This window comes from Pygocentrus nattereri, chromosome 5 (genome assembly GCF_015220715.1).
Source record: "Pygocentrus nattereri isolate fPygNat1 chromosome 5, fPygNat1.pri, whole genome shotgun sequence".
NCBI classification, from domain to species: Eukaryota; Metazoa; Chordata; class Actinopteri; order Characiformes; family Serrasalmidae; genus Pygocentrus; species Pygocentrus nattereri.
This window is the reverse complement of record NC_051215.1, coordinates 26399878-26421643: the sequence shown is the minus strand read 5'-3', so window position 1 is coordinate 26421643 and position 21766 is coordinate 26399878. Positions and strand designations below refer to the sequence as shown.

General features: G+C 40.9%; 1 protein-coding gene across 4 annotated transcripts in view; it reads right to left on the bottom strand.

Moving 5' to 3' along the window:
- The window catches only part of pde10a (phosphodiesterase 10A), a 186747-nt gene that overhangs the window by 113857 nt on the left and 51124 nt on the right, over positions 1-21766 (bottom strand). Inside the window, exon 1 of one of the 4 annotated variants that reach the window (XM_017694080.2) lies at positions 3914-4842. The exons of 2 other annotated variants lie outside the window; for them this stretch is intronic. Coding sequence is in view for 1 of the 2 variants with exons in the window: in XM_017694077.2 (XP_017549566.1) it covers positions 3914-3977 (64 nt within the window). In the remaining variant the exon portion in view is untranslated. Of the gene's footprint in view, positions 1-3913; positions 4843-21766 lie in introns of those variants that run through there. One more of the 4 variants, XM_017694077.2, reaches the window with a different exon arrangement.

Sequence of the window (21766 nt, the reverse complement as noted above, 5' to 3'; positions counted from 1 at the left end):
TGCAAACACAATCATTGACTACCAAAGCAGTAACTATTAATAAACCACAGGCTGCTGGAGGCCTTGTTCGCTCTTAAAATGCCATCGTCCCACAGCACCCAAGTCAGGAGACGTATTTCAATACAACATGGTGAAAAAGAGAGGAAGCCAATGTCCTGATTACCTGTAGTCTTTCTATTATATTGCTGTCACTGTACACTGTTAAGGTTCTGTTCAGGTCCTTTTTTCATTCATCAAGGTACAAACAACGTAAATGTACCTTCAAAGGTACAACAGTGGTTTTGAGGTCCAATTGTGAACCTTAAATAAGTTTTTCCAGGAGAAGAGTACATATTTGTACCTTTTCATAACCTAATGTTCTAATACAGAACAATAAAATAAAAGTCTGGAGACGAGTCGGGGTGTGTGGAGTCAATACTTAGAAAATATTATTTCAGTGGATTATGGTTCAGTTATGTTCCCTGACTAAAGGTACTGAGATGTACCATCCCAGTGACTAGGGAACTGCCCCAGTGACAGTTTACTACCTGTTTTCTGAGAGTGCAAGGAAATACACTTCATTACAGCAATTGAAATGCAATTGAAATATCTCTGCTACTGCTAACAGGGCTATCTTGCATCTATCAGCAGGATACAAAACAACTTGTGCTCATACCACTTGGCCTGTCACAATTATTACATAATCTCCTGATTGCAATTATTTATACTGATCTCAATTTTTTTCCACAGTTGATGCAACAAACAGATTGTGAACTGGGTACATTTTGATGTATTGGTTTGAGGAAAATACATGCAAGTGAAGAAAATCTGCTTTTTACTTATAAAAACAACAAGACATTTTAGAACATTAGGCAGCCTGTCTTTCTCTATTACCCATAATATACAGTATTTCAAACGTGGCAATCATTACTGGAAGGATTTATCACTCAGTCACTCAAAAAGGCAAACAAAAGAATACTAATCTATAGAAAAAGGTGACTTGACTTTTCACATTTTCTTTTAAAATTGAAAATGAGATATGATGTGGGAATCTTGCCAATATCGATGTCTGATGTTTTTTGTTTTTTTATACACTCATCTGCTGATACTGATACATGCACATTTGTAATAAGCAGAAATGAGATCCACTTACACTGTTAGAAATAAAGGTTCTGTGCAGGTACATTTTTTGTTCATTAAAGTGCAAACAATGTAAATGTACCTCAAAGGTACAGCAGTGGTTTTAAGGTCTGATTGTGCACCTTAAATAAGCTTTTCCAGGTGAAAAGTACATATTTGTACCTTTATTTCTGAGAGTGTAAACCAACATTACAAATAAATAACACATATTTCTGTAGGGTTACAAATGCAGTGCAATGAATTACTTAGATAAACACCAGCTGACCTGCACATTCTGTGAATGCTTTATGATAAACTGGGCAATAAAAATGGCCTACACAGCATGAAATATAACCATTTTACATTAAATTACATTAAAAGTTTTTCCTTCTTCCGAAAAGTTACCATTCTTGAGACACCAACAATACACAAGTTGACGGCCAAGCAAAGACAATGGGAAATACGGGTACGGCACAAGACTCACAACACGACAAACATCAATGCAACAGTTTGCTTTAGTGCATGAGTCTCATTCAAGGCCTGTTTTTGAGGCGGTGACCTTAACTCAACACAGAACCATAAAGAAAAGTGTGTGAGACATGGCTGCTTGATAAGGGTGCGCTCTGTATATAGATCGCTGACAAACGGATGTACACAGTGTGTATTCAGCTGCAGCAGTACAGACCAGGTAAGTATTTGCAGCTCACAAACTAACAAGATACTATAGAACAATTATCACTAAATCCTCATAGAGCTCTGCTTTTCACTGCTCTGCCATGAGCTTCCACGTGCAAGAGTTCTTGTGAGAATGTGTGCACAGATTTGGTTTCTGAGGCACTGGCCTTAAAAGGGCTCTTAGCAGATACAGAAATATAAAGACATGAAAGTGAGGACATAGAAACTCACGAGAATCTATATCAGTCCTCCTGTATCTTCACCACGTCATCAACTTTTCATGTGCAAGAGACCCTGTGAGCGTTCTCCACAGGAAGATTTTTGACTGAGGCCAGCACTTTATAACCTTCTGAATATGTTCAACTACAGTGTTAGCAAGCTGGAATAATAATAATAAATAATATTGTATTTATATATATATATATATATATATATATATATATATATATATATATAAAATGTCTTGTGTGGTATGTACACACACACACACACACACACACACACACACACACACACACACCATAATACTTCAAGAAACACTGTCATGATATTTATTTTATCTGACACCTGATAAGTTCAAACAAAGTAAGCCCTCATTTTAAAAATATGATTAAAAACTATAAAGTCCATTATTTGTATTGAACATATTACACATTGTGCTGCACTGAATCAAATTAAACAGAATAAATTATGCTTTATTTGTAACCATGCATGCAGTTGGCAAAGTGATATTTAAATGCCAATGTACTATGATATCCACAATACATACAGTGATGTAATTTATCATTATAACGGTAAATATTGCCATATACATAAACATATTTTGGTCTGTTTACACAAACATATATACATAAAGTGTGTATCTGTGTGTATGTACACCACAATACTTCATTTATTTTTTATGATACACAATGTCTTGATATTTGTTTTCTGACACTTGATAGTTAGAACAGACAACTGTACTGATGATATATACAATATGCTCATTACCGTATGCTTTTATGTAATTTATCATGACAATGATAAAAACACTGTTATATATAATCGCTGCTGAAACCATGCATCTCCAAAATGGATTACTTTACAGGTGAGGCAAAAAACCTGCTTTACTTATATTGTTTTCATTATACAAGTAATTCTGGGCCATTTCTGTTGGTCTGTTCCACATGAAATTTACACACACACACACACACACAAAGTATTTAGTTGAATTAACAGCAGAATTAATCACATGTGGAACTATGTGTGTGAGAACTCCTGTGATCACAAAACAAAACAAGCAACTTAAAACTCCAAAAAAATCACCAGTAATGAGGAAGTAGCACACAATATTAGTCTAAAAAATCAGCTGCAGTCATGCAGAGACAGCGTTTAGGACCGAGACACTACCAGAGAGGCGCACACACAAACAGAGGCGCCCATCAGTGGGAGCGGTGCAGCAGCTCTGTGGTGGTCAGAGCAACACTCAGCACTAACAGCTCTAACCCCGCTGGAGTGAGTGCGCTAATTACGGGCACAGTAAGCCGGTGCTACCCTGCGCTCTCTCGCTCTCGCTCTCTTTCTCTCTCTCTCTCTCTCTCTCTCTCAGCGCAGAGCATCACCATCATCACGCTGTCATATGCAACTTGCGCTCGCAGCTCCTCCATGTGCACTGACCAATTTACATTCCACTGGGCAACAGTCTGAAAAGTCTGCAGCAGGACTATATCCTGTAGTATTTCTTTTCTAAGGCGTGCAGTGCTCTTAATAAACTTCTCGGAGCTTGGGCAGCCTTGTTTAGATTTCAGTCACATCCTTATCCACGCATACATACATACATACACAAAGACCGCCTCCGCCCAATTCCTGCAGCACGGCTTAGTTGAATTAAAGTTTATAACTGTTTATAACTGGCAGCCTATTAATAAGCATTCAAAACCCCTGCTGGAGGAAAGCTAAGCCAGTGAGAAATAGTGGAAGTGTAATGAAGCTGATTCGCCAGCTTTTTGGTTCGAATTCTTCCGTTCTACCTTAAATGGTGCAGCAGTAATATTAGCTGACTGAGGCGCCAGAATGGAACTGCTGCACCGTTTAAGGTGGAACGGAAGAATTCGAACGAGAACGCTGGAGAATAGCAGCCTCGTAAAGAAAGTGTACCTACTTGAGCCGAGGAAACAGTCCGTAAACCTTCTGAAACAGCTTGTTGAAGGCGGACCATCTTCCATGTCGGACCAAAAGAGCAAAATTTAAAAAAGGAGGGGGAAGACGAGAGAAAAAGGGCTCTCGCTGAGGAAGAAGGCAATCCGAGTGTTAGTGGTGAAACGATCCCAGCAGCGAGAACGGCGGCGCTGCGCTGCTGCTAAGTCCGGCAGAGGAGACGATGATATCGCTGAGCTCTCTCACTTTCTTTCTCTTTCTCTCACTCACACACACTCACTCACTCACTCACACACTCGAACACACTCCCCCTCGCCGCTGAAGTGATATGACTCGCCTCAGTATAAAAAAGCTAGTACACGTAACAGGGGAGCGTCGTGTGGCGAGGAAAACTAGTGTCTGCTAGCGCGGAGCTGGCCGACGCTCACGCCGAGCCTGCGCGCTTCTTTCCCGCCTGCAGTTCCGCGGAGCTGCCGCTGAAGGAGCCGAGCCCAGCCGCCCTCCGGAGACACACTGCTGGAGGAGTGTGTGTCGTCTCCGGCTTCTGTGCGTGCGTGAGTGTGTGTCAGGGGTCTGCTGGGGGGCGTGAGGGGAGTGATTTCTCAGGGTCGGTCATCCTCTTGTTTTATATTTGCGGTGAGCCAGGACGTCTTACAGAGTTATTTGACTTGAACGCTGGACAACAGACCGACTCTGAACATGAGGGTCGGCGCTCTTTCTGCAGAAAAAGCTCATGTGAGCTGCTCGCTTAACTCGCTTAACTGGAAATCGCCCACGGCGCATCTATCTCGGCCACATTCAGGCCAGATACCGGGAACATCTCGCCGCTCCAGTGAGTGAGTTGGGCATAAGTCTAACTGCTCGCCACACCCATATAAGTCTGATTAAACGGAGCCATAAGTAAGAAATCAACTGTTTGCTGGCGCTGCAGCAGCAGCAGGGCTGCTATGATGCTGCTCTTTGACGTCAGCACGCGTCAGTGTATGTGTGTGTGTGTGTGTGTGTGTGCGTGTGCGTGTGCGTGTGTGTGTGTGTGTGAGGGAGAGCGAGCAAGTGAGAGAGTAAGAAGGCAGTTAGAGAAGGAGAGATTGCGAGAGTGAAAGACTAGAAAAAGACTAAGGAAGAAGACAGAGATAAGAAAAAGAAAGACAAAGTGAGATCAACATGATAGAGGAGAAAAGAGATGGGAAGAAAGAGAAAGAGTGAACGATTAAAAGAGAGAGTAAGAAGAAAAAGAGAGACAGAAAGTGAGAGTAAAATGATAGTAAAAGAAAGAAAGAAGAATAATAGAGGGAGAGAGTGAATGATGAGAAAAAACAACGTGAGAGTAAGAAGGAAGAAAGAGTAAAAAGACGGGAAAAGAGTGTGAGAGTAAAAGAAAGAGATTAGAAAAAGAGAAAGAGTAAAACGGCAGACGGAGAGAAGAAAAAAGGAGAGTAAAAAGACAAAGGGGGAAAGAGAGAGAGAGAGTAAAAGTGACACAGTAGAAAAATAGAGACTAGAGAATTAACAAAAGACAGAAAAGAGAGTAAAAGAAAGTAGAAAAATAGAGTAAGCGAAAGAGGGGGATAAAGTGAGAAAGAAAGGAAGAAGGCAGGGAATGAGAGATAGCAAGAGACTGAATGATTAGAAAAAGAGAAAGAGAGAGTAAGAAGGAAGATAGAGGAAAAGAAAGTAAAAAGATAAAGAGAGGGGAAAGAAAGTGTGAGAGAGTAGAAAAATACAGAAAGAGGGAGGAAAGAGGGCAAGAGAAAAAAAACGAGAGAGTTTGTAGTTTGTAATGCAATGTTATCTCATATACAGTCCAAATAATATTGTTAATACACACACTCATTTAAGATAAACAAACACATGTGCATCTGGCAACACTATAGCTCAATATGGTCACTGTGATAAAGCGTCTCTGGACTGAGAGAGTACGTGTGTGTGTGTGTATGTGTGTATTTATGTACGGTGTGTGTGTATGTATTTCTGTATGTATGTATGTATGTGTGTGTATATGTGTGCATGTGTATTTCTGTGTGTATATATGTGTGTGTGTATTTCTGTGTGTATGTATGTGTATTTGTGTATGTATGTATTTCTGTGTGTATATGTGTGTGTATTTCTCTGTGTGTGTATGTGTTTATTTCTGTGTGTGTGTGTGTCTGTGTGTATATGTGTATTTCTGTGTGTGTATGTATGTATGTGTATTTCTGTGTGTATATGTGTGTATGTATGTATGTGTATTTGTGTGTGTATTTGTATGTATTTCTGAGTGTATATGTGTGTATGTATGTATGTGTATTTCTGTGTGTGTATGTATATATATATATATATATATATATATATATATATATATATATATATATATATGTGTGTGTGTATATGTGTGTGTGTGTGTGTGTGTGTGTGTGTATATGTGTGTGTGTGTATTTCTGCATGTATATATGTGTCTGTGTGTGTATTTCTTTTTGTATATGTGTGTGTACGTATGTGTGCATTTCTGTGTGTATATATGTGTGTGTGTATGTTTGTATGTATGTATGCCTCACCTGGAGTACAGATTTGAGGGCAGTCATGGGCTGGAGGTTAGGGAACCAGCCTCGTGACCGGAAGGTCACCGGTTTGATCCCCAGAGCCAACAGTACATGACTCAGGTGTCCCTGAGCAAGACACCTAACCCCCAACTGTTCCCCGGGCACTGCAGATTGGGCTGCCCACCGCTCCGGGCAAGTGTGCTCACTGCCCCCTAGTATGTGTGTGTGCTCACTAGAGTGTATGTGGTGTTTCACTTCATGGATGGGTTAAATGTGGAAGTGAAATTTCCCTGTTGTGGGACTAATAAGGGTGTGTATGTATTTCTGTATGTGTGAGTATTTATGTGTATGTATGTATGTGTATTTCTGTGTGTGTGTGTGTATTTATGCATGTATTCCTGTGTGTATATGTGTATATATATATATACTGCTCAAAAAAATAAAGGGAACACTTAAACAACACAATATAACTCCAAGTAAATCAAACTTCTGTGAAATCAAACTGTCCACTTAGGAAGCAACATTGATTCCAATCAATTTCACAGCTGTTGTGCAAATGGAAAAGACAACAGGTGGAAATTATTGGCAATTAGCAAGACACAATCAATAAAAGGAGTGGTTCTGCAGGTGGGGACCACAGACCACTTCTCAGTACCTTTCTGCTTTCTGGCTGATGTTTTGGTCACTTTTGAATGTTGGTGGTGGTTTCACACTCGTGGTAGCATGAGACGGACTCTACAACCCACACAAGTGGCTCAGGTAGTGCAGCTCATCCAGGATGGCACATCAATGTGAGCTGTGGCAAGAAGGTTTCTGTGTCTGTCAGCGTAGTGTCCAGAGGCTGGAGGCGCTACCAGGAGACAGACCAGTACACCAGGAGACGTGGAGGAGGCCATAGGAGGGCAACAACCCAGCAGCAGGACCACTACCTCCATCTTTGTGCAAGGAGGAACAGGAGGAGCGCTGCCAGAGCCTGCAAAATGACCTCCAATAGGCCACAAATGTGCATGTGTCTGCACAAACGGTTAGAAACTGACTCCATGAGGATGGTATGAGGGCCCGACGTCCACAGATGGGGGTTGTACTCACAGCCCAACACCGTGCAGGACGCTTGGCATTTGCCAGAGAACACCAGGATTGGCAAATTCGCCACTGGCGCCCTGTGCTCTTCACAGATGAAAGCAGGTTCACACTGAGCACATGTGACAGACGTGACAGAATCTGGAGACGCCGTGGAGAGCAATCTGCTGCCTGCAACATCCTTCAGCATGACCGGTTTGGCAGTAGGTCAGTAATGGTGTGGGGTGGCATTTCTTTGGAGGGCGCACAGCCCTCCATGTGCTCACCAGAGGTAGCCTGACTGCCATTAGGTACCGAGATGAGATCCTCAGACCCCTTGTGAGATCATATGCTGGTGCGGTTGGCCCTGGGTTCATCCTAATGCAGGACAATGCTAGACCTTATGTGGCTGGAGTGTCAGCAGGTCCTGCAAGATGAAGGCATTGAAGCTATGGACTGGCCCGCCTGTTCCCCAGACCTGAATCTGATTGAGCACATCTGGGACATCATGACTCGTTCCATCCACCAACGCCACGTTGCACCACAGACTGTCCAGGAGTTGGCGGATGCTTTAGTCCAGGTCTGGGAGGAGATCCCTCAGGAGACCATCCGCCACCTCATCAGGAGCATGCCCAGGTGTTGTAGGGAAGTCATACAGGCACGTGGAGGCCACACACAATACTGAGCCTCATTTTGACTTGTTTTAAGGACATCACATCAAAGTTGGATCAGCCTGTAGTGTGTTTTTCCACTTTAATTTTGTGTGAGACTCCAAATCCAGGCCTCCATTGGTGAATAAATTTGATTTCCATTGATTTTTGTGTGATTTTGTTGTCAGCACATTCAACTTTGAACAGAACAAAGTATTCAATGAGAATATTTCATTCATTCAGATCTAGGATGTGTTATTTGAGTGTTCCCTTTATTATTTTTTTTAGCTGTGTGTGTTTATGCATTAAAGGTGAATCCCACTGACTTTTTTTTTTCCTATACAGGTCATTCTACAGAAATGTCCATTTTTGTTTCTTAGCATTTACAGATATATTACACTTGAAAAATGTTAGGGTTATAATTTATATTTTACAATAAAACAATGAGTTATTTGAATAACTACATCTTCTTGAGCCTCAATTTAGCAGTATTGTTTTTAAAATGTTATCTAGAATTCCAAGCACCCCAGAAGAGGGGTGAAGGGTGAGGCCATATTTTGAGGTAAAAAAAACATATTTTTCTGCTATTTTAACTGCAGTAATCTTTACATGACTATGAAATATATAAATGAAATGTCACAAAGAAAACAAATGGCAAATAAGTATTCTGAAATATATATATATATATATGAATTGTAGCCCCCAGGAATCATGTTACTGCATAACAAAAAATCTCTTATTTTGAAATAAAAATCACACTAATGACATCACTTGGCTTCCTTTTACCTGTTTTCTGAGTATCTATGAAGGAAAGCACATGGTAAGTCCACTGTGCTTTAGTTATTCATTAAAACTGTCACAGGTGTTACCTTTCTTATGTGTAATACCAATGAGGACTGCTAACACTAGTGACACAAATGGACAGATAGAAATGTGTTTTTTCTGTAAAATACATAATTTAAAAAAATACATAATTAAATGGTTAAGATGTAAATATAGTCATCCAGAGTGGTCTGGTGCTAAATGCTCTGTTCTAGACTCTGTTGTTCGCAGTGGTGGTGATAGGAACCAGAAGTCCACCTCTAAAAGCTTTCTCACAGAAAGTTATTACATGAAATGGTTATGAATACATTAAAGACATTGTTTTATAATAATTTTGAGAAGGCTTTGACCTGAAAATGTACTGTTTTTAAACAAGTATATGACGAATGGATGTTGTGAGGAAAAAAAACCCAAAGAAAATTTAGTTTTTCAAATGTAACATTATTTTACCATCATTAGTTATATTATACAATTATAGTATTATACAATTATACAATATTAGTATTATAGACATGGTGACTCCTGGTCCCTATCACCACCACTGTGAAGAAATTTGAGTCAGTATGTTTTTCTACAACGAACCATTTCACATCAAAGCATACTGAATGGCTTTCTTCACATCTCAGTGACTGAAATATGCAGACATTTTGAAAATCAGTGGAATTCATGAGTTATCTTACACATGGTGCTGCATGGAAAACACGAGGTGATACAACACAACAAGTCAGTGAGATGAATGTGTGCAACACTACAACATGCTGGAAATGTCACTGTTGCAGAAATTTCACTTGGAACACTTTAAATGCAAAGCCAGATGGAAAAGCAGAAAAACAAGTCTTCTGTTGGTTTATTGCTGGTCCAGGCCTTAGCATGATGTAAGTGTTTCCCACAGATCTCTCAAAGTGATTCGTAACGGCTGATTAAGATGTAGTTGAGTCTATTTGCCCCTTTCAAGGGCGAGTTAAAGCATTAGGGCTGCTGTTCTTTACCAGCAGACTGAGGAATGTACACAATCCCAGCAATAACACTACTGTAGGTTGTATGTTTATCAAGTGCATTTCACCTTTAAACTGGTGAGGCATAAAAAAAGAACAAATAAGAAAATAGAAAGGGGAAGTTTGTGAATGAACTTTAAGTTGGCTTGAAAACGCATAATCACAACTTAAATCCACTGCTACTGTAAATTCATTGCATCTTTAATTCACTGATACCTTAAATCTACTTTCATATTAAATACAGCGCCATCTTAAATCTCTTGCTACCTTAAATTCACTGATACCTCATTCACTGCCACCTTAAATCTCCTGCTACCTTATATTCGTTGCTACCTTAAAACCGCTGCTACCCTCAATGCCACTGGTAACTTAAATCCAATGACTCCTTAAATTCATTGCTACCTTATTTGCCCTGCTACTGTAAGTTCAGTGTTACCTTACATTTATTGCCACCTTAAATTCACTGCCATCTTAAATGTACTACCACCGTAAATTTACTGATACTTTAAATAGACTGCCACCTTACATTTACTTAAATTTAGGTACAGGTCCTACGATCCTGCAAAGTTTTGTGGTTCTAGTTAGAAAATTGCAGGACGAGAAACATTTTAATTTTTGAGCATAGAATAATAATAAGAGAAGATTAAAGAACAGTAAGTTCTTTTTTTTTTTCAATGCAACCTAATTTATATGGAACTAACCAGAAAAAAGCTATTGTAATATATTCATTTTATGGTGTCTTTATGCATATATACTTCTTTGACATATGGAAAGAGAGTTTGTAATGAACTGTAGCTATTATTAGCACAGGTAAAAATTGAATGAATGAATGAATGAATGAATGAATGAATGAATGAATGAATGAATAAATAAGGCTCCTCAGGTATTCCTCACCATATGCAATGCTCTGACTGCCTGTTTGTACATACAGAATCAAAAATATGCTCTCAGCAATTCTAATCTGTAAAACAGCAAAATCACATTTGAGTACCATGGTTTGGGTACATTTTACCATTAGCAAAACCACATCTCACTTACATGACATTAATACAAAGGGGATGGATGGAGGATGGCAACTTTATAAAGAGGATGATTTTTGATATTTATTGAGTGAGGGAATGGCATCCCCTTACATCCCACTTAAAATGAGCCCTGAAGGCCTGTATATATTGCAGTACTATGCACCAAAGTGCATTATTTAAAACCATTTATCATATATAATTAGAGTCTTCATCCATCTACAGCACCTTTGATGTATTTACCTATGTATGTGGATTTGGTGTCTGACATATATAAGGGTTTTTTTTATGTGTGTGTGTGTGTATGTACAGTCGTGTGTATGGACAAGAAGGCTGCAAATGAATTGCCCTTTTTTGGACTAATAAAGTATTCTGAACTGAACTGAAGTAACATAATGTGTTAATTAACCAAACCAGGTATTGGATGATAACTACAATTATTCTATAAGTCAAGACTTGGAAAGGCTTAAATGAAAACAATGATGTGTAAAATCGTTACCTTTATTCAATAACATTATTCTAATGTTATCTATTTATTGCAATATTAGTTGTAATATGTAATATTCCCCAGATATGTCTAATTATCTGATTTTCTAATGTGCCTCAGACTGTAGTCCATCTGTTTCTCTGATACTTTGTTAGCCCCCTTTTACTAGGGGAGGGGCTCGCCAGCGAGCGTCTGGTGGCCGGGCATTTACTCATGGTGCCCAGCCGGGCCCAGCCCGAAGGAGTTACATGAGTCCCCCTTCCCATCAACCCACCCCCAATGGGAGGTGCAGTAGTAGGGGTTCGGTGCGTTGTGGATCGGGCAGTGTCCGAAGGCCTGGGCCTTGGCGCTCTGATCCTCGGTTGCTGAAACTGGCTTTTGGAACTTGGAATGTTACCTCACTGGCGGGGAAGGAGCCTGAGTTGGTGCGCGAGGTTAAGAGATACCGGCTAGATATAGTCGGGCTCACTTCAACACACAGCTTCGGCTCTGGGTTCAATCTCCTTGAGAGGGGCTGGACTTTATTCTTTTCTGGGGTTGCCCATGGTGAGAGGCTGCGGGTAGGTGTGGGCTTTCTCATAGCCCCTCGACTCGGCGCCTGTATGTTGGGGTTTTCTCCGGTGGACGAGAGGGTAGCTTCCTTATGCCTTCGGGTTGGGGAACGGGTCCTGACTGCTGTCTGTGCTTATGCACCGAACAGCAGTTCAGAGTACCCAGCCTTCTTAGAGTCCTTGGGAAGGACGCTTGAAAGTGCTCCTCCTGGAGACTCTATTGTCCTACTGGGGACTTCAATGCTCATGTGGGCAATGACAGTGTGACCTGGAGGGGTGTGATTGGGAGGAATGGCCTCTCTGATCTGAACCCGAGTGGTGTTCAGTTTTTGGACTTCTGTGCAAATCAGTTTGCCCATCACAAACACCATGTTTGAACACAAGGATGTCCATAAGTGCACATGGCACCAGGACACCCTAGGCCGCAGTTCAACGATTGACTTTGTAGTCGTGTCATCTGACTTGCGGCCATGTGTTTTGGACATTCGGGTAAAGAGAGGAGCTGAGCTGTCAACTGATCACCACCTGGTGGTGAGTTGGATCAGGTGGTGGTGGAAGATGCCGGTCAGACCAGCCAAACCCAAACGTATAGTGAGGATTTGCTGGGAACATCTGGCAGAAGAACCTGATCTTCAACTCACACCTCCGTCAGAACTTTGACCAGATATCGGGGGAGGTGGGGGACATTGACTCAGAATGGGCCATGTTCCGCTCCTCCATTGTTGAAGCGGCTGACTGTAGCTGTGGCTGCAAGGTAGTTGGTGCCTGTCAGGGTGGTAATCCTCGAACCCGGTGGTGACTTCGAATGAAGACGTCATTGGGCGGTGGAAGGAATACTTTGAGGACCTTCTCAATCCCACCAACACGTTCTCCAGTGAGGAGGCAGAGTCTGGAGACACGGGAATAGGCTCGTCTATTACTGATGCCAAAGTCATTAAGGCAATTAAAAATCTCCTTGTTGGCAAGGCTCCAGGGGTGGATGAGATCTGTCCCGAGTTCCTCAAGGCTCTGGATGTTGTGGGGCTGTCTTGGCTGACACGCCTTTTCAACATTGCGTGGCAGTGCCACTGGATTGGCAGACTGGGGTGGTGGTGCCTCTTTTTGAAAAAGGGGACCGGAGGGTGTGTTCCAACTACAGGGGAATCACACTCCTCAGCCTCCCTGGTAAGGTCTATGCAGGGGTACTGGAGAAGAGAGTCCGGCTTATAGTCGAACCTCGGATTCTTGAGGAGCAGTGCGGGTTCCGCCCTGGTTGTGGAACACTGGACCAACTCTTCACCCTCTCCAGGATCCTAGAGGGCTCATGGGAGTTTGCCCAACCAGTCCACATGTGCTTTGTGGATCTGGAGAAGGCATTCGACTGTGTTCCCCAGGGTATTCTGTGGGAGGTGCTTCGGGAGTACATGGCTCTTTGCTACGAACCATTCAGGCCCTGTACAAACAAAGCAGGAGCTTGGTTTGCATGGCCGGCAGTAAGTCAGACTCATTACCAGTGAGAGTTGGACTCCGTCAGGGCTGCCCTTTGTCACCGATTCTATTCATAATTTTTATGGATAGAATTTCTAGGCGCAGTCAGGGGACGGAGGGTGTCCGGTTTGGTGACCTCAAGGTCACATTGCTGCTGTTTGCAGATGATGTGGTCTTATTGGGGACATCAGGCCATAAACTTCAGCTTTTGCTGGATCGGTTTGCAGCTGAGTGTGAAGCGGCCGGGATGAGAATCAGTACCTCTAAATCCGAGCCCATGGTTCTCAGGCGGAAAAGGGTGGAGAGCCCTCTCTGGGTCGGGGATAATTTCTTGCCTCAAGTGGAGGAGTTTAAGTTCACGAGTGATTGTACAAAGGAGCAGGAGATTGACAGGCGGATTGGTGTTGGGTCAGCAGTGATGCAGGCTCTTTACCGGTCTGTTGTGGTGAAGAACGAGCTGAGCCACAAGGTCATGAGCTTTGGGTAATGACCGAAAGAATAAGATTGCGAATATAAGCGGCCAAAATGAGTTTCCTCCGCAGGGTGTCTGGACTCTCCCTTAGAGATAGGATGAGAATGTCAGTTATCCGGGAGGGACTCGGAATAGAGCCGCTGCTTCTTTACGTCAAGAGGAGCCAGTTGAGGTGGTTCGAGCATCTGGTTAGGATGCCTCCTGGACGCCTCCCTCGTGAGGTGTCACAGGCAAGTCCACCCGGGAGGAGACCCCTAGGAAGACCCAGGACACGCTGGCGTGACTATATTGCCCAGCTGGCCTGGGAGCGCCTCGGAATCCCCCCCCCCCGGGGAGCTAGTGGAAGTGGCTGGGGAAAGGGAGGTCTGGGCCTCATTGCTTAGGATGCTGCCCCCGCGACCAGAACCCCGGATAAGCAGAAGATGATGGATGGATGGATGGAACACTGCTGTGTCTGATGCACTTGTGAAACACGACTACTAGAGCTAGGCCTTCAGTTTGAGCCATAATTGTAAAAACAAGACAAAATCAACAGTATGATGATGCTAATTTCTGCTGATACTCTCATGAGATGTTAGTAGTATGTTAGCATTATACTAAATGTGATTCACATGAATATTTTTTGGCTGTTCTAAATTAAATGCTAGCATCTGAAGCTTGTAAAACATATTCCATGTTTTATGTGACATTAATGTATATTCAACCGTGTAGCAGTTTTACAGTGGCCTTTTCAGAGCCCTGACGCAAAGCTGCATCTGTTTTCCCTCTGACTGAAACGCTTTTGTCAGGCAGTGACATATCTAGAACTTCCAAAACGTCTACGGTGATTTCTCATCTCTTAAAATTGATCTCATTATAAATGCAAACTTGATTGGTTGATAAATTGCCGCAGTGGCCATATAATGTATTGCTGTTGTCAGACGAAAAGCTTGTATTTCCAAAATGGTTACTTTACAGGAGAAGGAAAAACTTACTTTACTTTTAATGTAAGTCAATGGAACTAGAATTTTTCCCAAGTCATTTTGGCCCATTTCCTTTAATCCATTCATCAAGAAATTTACACTCAATGTAAAGGACAACAGGTATTTTCAAATTATGTCAAAATATACAAGATACAAGGTTTTCTTCCAATAACAGTGATATTTTTATATTATACATTTTTTTGTTTCATTTTCCTCAATACGTTAAACTAAAAACAAAAAAAAAAGTAATTTGACTAGGGGTACTACAACAGCTTTATTTGTAAACAAAGGAGAAAATATAGCATATTTATATTGCAAGTGTTTATCTGAGCTGCTTTAGCACTGCATAGAGCCAAAAGTGACTGGCAGCAAATGCCCAGCTGACGACCCTGGCAAGCAAATGGGTTTGAGCTAAATTAACATTATTTTTATGCAATTGATCATCACAGGCTGATTAAGTAAACTGTGCGTAAACTGCGGTTTGCCTGACCGGAGTGCAGAACTTGCAGACTCATGCAGTGTTATTAATCTGCTTCTGCTTGCATGAGGGCTTTCAGCTGGTTGTTTAAACATGCAGCAGTTTGCCATGCAGTCCTTTGTAATTATCACAGGGGTTTGGTTTCTGTTCCACGGGTCTTTTTTAACTCTGAGGTTTATTCAAAGGATTTCCTGTATCATTTTGACGTCCCATTGACGTCTTTGGGGCCCCACACAGTTTCCAAAATGCTGAAATACTTCTTTGGCTGGTAGGCACATCTGAGTGCTCCGGCTCCAGAGTCAGTATACAAGTTCATCGACTGCAAAGTGTTTTATGTGCTGTGTGGAGTTATTCACCCATTGGAGAGGCACTTAATGAGAGGTTGAGTCCTGCTGGAAGGCGAGCTCGCTGCCTGTGTATGTGTTATGCTTCATTGTCAGTTTTGTAGCAAGTGACTAATAACATTAAACTTGATTCGTTTTGAATGGAAAGGTTCAGAATGTTCTCTTAAACCTGGTTTATGCCATGAGACGAGGAGGATGTCTGTTACTCATTTCTAGCGCGAGTGATAGATTCAGGCTCAGGAAGTTTCCTTCAGAACTGAATCTCGTTAAGATTAAGGTGACAGTCGTCAGGCGGCGGATGTTTCTTGTGAGGATAAGCTACGTCAAATCAAGCCAAAGAATGATTCCTTGGAGCATTTGCAGTTGTGTAATCTTAAATATGCTAGTTAGGAAGAACGCTGGATCTTTTACTCATTTTCACCATTTACAGTGTTCACACATACTGCAACCAGGCATAACATTATGACCGCCTGGAGTTTTTAAACACCTCAGTGTCACTGCTGGACTGAGAATAGTCCACCAACCAAAAATATCCAGCCAATGGCGTCTTGTGGGCAGCGTCCTGTGACCACTGATGAAGGACTAGAGGATGACCAACACAAACTGTACAGCAGCAGATGAGCTATCGTCTCTGACTTTACATCTACAAGGTAGCGTCTAATAGAGTGGACAGTGAGTGGACAGTTTTTAAAAACTCCAGCAGCACTGCTGTGTCTGATCCACTCGTACCAGCGCAACACACATTAACACACCACCACCACATCAGTGTCACTGCAGTGCTGAGAATGATCCACCACCCAAATAGTACCTGCTCTGTGAGGGTCCATGGGGGTGCTGACCACTGAAGAACATGAAGAACTCTCGTCTGTGTGATAAGTGGACAGCCTGGGAGACAAAGACTTTGAAACACCTTGTGATGCTTAAACTGTATAACAGGTGTGCCTAAACCTTTTGCCTCAGGGGGGTTACAATGTTTGTGGTGGGCTGAGGGCCAATAAGACAAAACACTGCATGGTCAAATTACATACACTGTTGATTTTCTAAGAGAAAATAGGCCAACACATCCTCTACAGAGAACACACTTAAACATGGCATTTTAGACCAAATTTCACTGCATAATTTATGTTTATTTGTTTAACATGTTAGAATAAAATATTACATACAACATACAATGTGCCATAACCTTTAAACAGAACATATTTTAAAGTTTTAACTATGCATTAAAATGTGCAGCAGTGGGTTTTCTGCAGAGGATGTGTTCACTTACTTTCCCTAAGAAAAGGCGTGCTCAAACTTTTGCACACAGCTGTACTAAAGAAAATATTGTAGGTAGGCTTCAAATCAAGATTTCAAAAAATATATTTCCTAACAAGACAATATATTTTCTTATTAAAGTGCCTAAAAGTAATTAAAAAATCTAAACAAAAGTTTAAAAGGAAAATAAGAATTGATTTAATTATGTACAGTATTGAAATATCACTGTGGTTGGAACAAAACCTTTGCAACTTTACAGGAGAAAGAAAAAACATACTTTATTTTTAATGGAAGTCAATGGAACCAGAATTTTGGGTCATTTCTTTTGGTTGGTCTTTCTTTTTTACACACAGTTACATACATGCAACATGTAAAGGGCAACATGTGTTTTCAAATTATGTCAAAAACTGAAAGAAGACAAAAATGGAGATACAACGTTTTGTCCTGACAGGGGTTAGGGGGGTGGGGTTAGGCCGACCTGGGGGCCAGATCAAATATACTCACTTTGGGTGGCCCTTCTATAGAATATCTGTACACTGTTAGAAATAAAGGTTCTGTGCAGGTACATTTTTTGCCCATCAAGGTACAAACAACTTAAATGTTCCTTCAAAAGTATGACAGTGGTTTTAAGGTCTGACTGTGATCCTTAAATAAGTTTTTCCAGGTGAAAAGTTTGTATTTGTATCTTTTCATAACCGAATGTTTTAATACAGAACAGTAAAATAAAAGCCTGGAGACGAGTCAGGGTTTGTGGAGTCAGTACATCTTAGAAAATATCATTTCAGTGGATTATGGTTCAGTTATGTTCCCTGACTAAAGGTATTGAGATGGACCCTTTAGGGTCCCACCTCGGTGACAGTTTAATACCTTTATTTCTGAGAGTATACAGTAATATACTTTTAGGCCTTTATTACTTTAGCAACTGCACTTGTATCTTTTTACATCCACAAATAGCCCTGAATTTAGATGTATAATCAAAACTGTACCAAAATCTATGGTTTAATATTTGCTCGGTCTGTAAGGGCACTTTAATATTTAAGGAAGAGCGGGGAGCAACATAACACACCTTCATTTTTGCTAAATAAAATAATTTTAAGGTTAATATTCATTTATACAAGCAACCTACAAACCTCTGTTACAAATGAAAACACAAACCTTGTCTTGAGGATCTACTGTTTGTGAATAATTCAGCAGAAAGTGACTGAAGCAGCAATGTTATCCCAAAGACAGGGTCAATGGGGGCTGGTCATAATGTTCACTAGAAAAGTCTGGCAAATTGATGCAGACAGAATTCATTCAATATAATTTTGTGTTATTTGAGCCAAATGAGCTTTCCAGCCTGAACATAAAAAATTGTTATATGCAAAAGTTTGGGCACCCCTGGCCAATTTAAATGTTTTTACATTGTAAGTGAAAATAAATACACATCCTCTACGGAGAACACACTTTTTAAAACCAATTTAATGCAATTAAACATAATGGAAAAAATAAAACATAAAATATAGCATGTACAGTATGGAATACTGCATATGTTACGTTTGATGTTTCCCAATAAGTTGATCTCAATGGAAAAAACAGAAATTGTGTAGTAAAATTTGCAAAAAAATTCCATATTTAAATGTGTTCTCTGTGTATAAATTAATTATGTATTTTTTTTTACTTAGAGAACAAGTTTTTTTTTGACTACAATTAAAATATCAGCAAACATATTTTATTCACATGATATCTGTATTACATTTTTGACAAATCTGTAAAAAACTGTGTTACATTTCACCCCATCTTAGCCTGTGCATCAAGCTGTTCTATACTCTTTGAAACCATGGGTCAACATAACATCTGGCAGCCATGCAGTTTCCCACTGACAACCACTGAAATCACATGATAGATAAATTAAAAGTTTTCGAGAAGGAAGCAGTAAAGAATATGAGTCATGCATCCAAGTCCTGCACAAACAATTTCTCAACAGATTCTTCATAGCGGTGCATATGTCGGATCATTAGGCATGCAAAATTGCAAACAAAGAGAAGTTGAGCCATTCCGGGCTGTATTAAAGCACTCTTTGTGTTTCAGCACCTCATTGCCTCTGCCGCATAACCACACTGTCAACAGACATGAGACATGTAGTGCAGTATTGCTACAAAGAGAATGGCAGGGTAATAATCATGTGTGGTAGAACCTTCTCAATAACAAACTGAGCCACCACATCAGAGCAGAGCAGAAGTGATGTGGGTGGGAACTCACCACTGCTCAGCGCTGATGCATTAAGAAAATGTAAAACAGAGAATGTCAGCCGGGCCCTTTGTTGAGAGTGACATAAAAGAGCCATTTTATGTCATTTTCCTCTTTTATGCCATAGCCCTCCTTCTCCTGTTATTAAGCACCCTGTGTGGAGCCTCATAATGAGCATTCACCGGCGAGACAGTGGTTATGATGTCATCTTCCACTGTTTAGGTTTCACAAAGCCGTGTGTCTATTACGGTCGAGCCTCATCCTCTAAACATCGGTGAGATGCCAGCTTTCTTGACCAGCCGAGAAAATGGAGCGCGGTGCAATAGGATGTGGCAGCTGCTGAGATCTAATCATGGCCAGATTCCGCAAACAAAGCATTCCTTTAATCCCCGAAATCATTTCATAGTGAATTCAATTACATCTGCCAATTTCTCTGGTGACGCATTCAGTCTAACCTGTGTCGCTTTGTTTTCTGTATCTAAGGCAACTATCAAAATGTGGAGTTCAGAAGGTTTACACTTCAGGGCATTTTTGCGCAGACTGATCCTCAAATGACTATTTCCCAGAAATGCTCTGTTATTTGTAGGATCTGCTCAGCACCTCAGGGCTGTGGGAAGGCATTTTAATATTGAGATGCTGAAATTTTAAGCAGTGACCTACACAGTGACGCCATGCTAAATGCTATGGCAATTATTTTCGTTTTCAATCGTTAAGTCAGTTTACGTCAAAGACTTTATAGGAAAGTCTATCTACCAGACAGCCATCTTGCTAATGCCCCTGGGCAGTTATTTCCACTCATCCATCTATCTATCCATCTATTCATCTATTCATCTATCCATCTATCCATCTATCTATCTATATATCTATCTAATCTACCTATCTATCCTACCCACCTATCTGATCTATCTTCTCACCTTCTGTTTCCATTATGAAGGGCTTGCAATCCCATCTCCTTCCTGTTCCTCAGTCCTGCATCAGTCCTACTACAGCTACAATCAAACTTCTCCCATACTACCACCGCATGTTCAGTGGTCTAAACTCACACAATAAATGACTGACATCAAATTGTTGCTTCATATTTTATCATTTTCCCTAACTTAATAGGGACAACTGGGTAAGCATAAAATTAACATGATAATATGTTTCAATGTCCTGCACGCATTGCTTTTCTTTTTTAGGGTCAGGCTGTTTGAGCTGTATAAAACACAAGAAATATCAACATATTACACACTGGACCATATTGAGGTCACTACAAAATGCAATTTTATAATCTTCAAAAACTTCCCTCTCCTTCAGGGCCCTGATCTCACATAACCACACCTGCAGTAGTTCAAGAACCACTGATAGGTTATATGACATAGGGGACATAAAAACAGAATTTCTATTAGAACTTTGGCATTTCCTGGACGTTTAAGATGCTAGGGTTATACTGACCCCAAGAATAAAAACTGTTAGCAAATTTGAAGATAACTGGATGGGTAACAGCACATGACTGAGATGCACTTGACCAAGGCGCCTAACCCCCAACTGCTCCCAGGTGCTGCGGATCGGGCTGCCCACCGCTCCGGGCAAGTGTGCTCACTGCCCCCTAGTGTGTGTGTTCACTAGTGTGTATGTGGTGTCTCACTGCACGAATGGGTTAAATGCGGAGGTGACATTTCCCCATTCTGGGACTAATAAGGGTCACTTAATAATTAATAACAATAATGTGACAATAGGCGACAATCCAACCTAACCAAATATGTCCACCTGTAGCCAAGGCTCACGCTGAAGATACAATACTCAAATGCACATCGAGTGTGACATAATTATAATGATTTAAAAAAATATTTAAAAAATTCCTTAATTCCATAATTGCCTAATTAATGTAATGACTCTCATTACATTAGTCTCACTAGATATTTGCAGTTTGTGTCATCTTGCAAAATGGACGTGACGGAGACTAGACTAGAAGATTGGTGACAAAAAACAACCCAAACATGTTGGTGCAGTTAGCAAGCTAGCTAACTCACCATAAACCGTAACAACACAAAAATGAACATAATCATGTCAGATAATTCTACACTCATGATGGTACAGTGATGCACATTGAGTCGCACCATAAAATTAAGATAACTGGCATGTTTGGCAACGGTAAGAGTGGGGTGCCGTTGTAGTTAGCTAAGGAGCTTACATAGCAGTTAGCAAGCTGGCTAGCTCCTATCATAAACAGTAAAAACACATAGGTCAACATAACTGTCAGATAATAATATACTTGCAAAGCACCGTGCTACACTGTGATCTGTAGCAAATGAAATATATAACTGGCAACAGTGGGGTGACTTGTGTGCAGCCCAATGAGCTAACACAGCAGTCAGCAAGCTAGCCAACTCTTCTAAAACAAACAGGAAAAAACACAAAAGTCTATATACATATACTTTTATATATATATATATATATATATATATAGAGAGTATACTCTATATACAGTATGCTATATATTCTCAGTGGCACAGTGTTGCACTGATCTGTAGTGAATAAGATAACTGGCATTGTTGGTGACTGAGGAG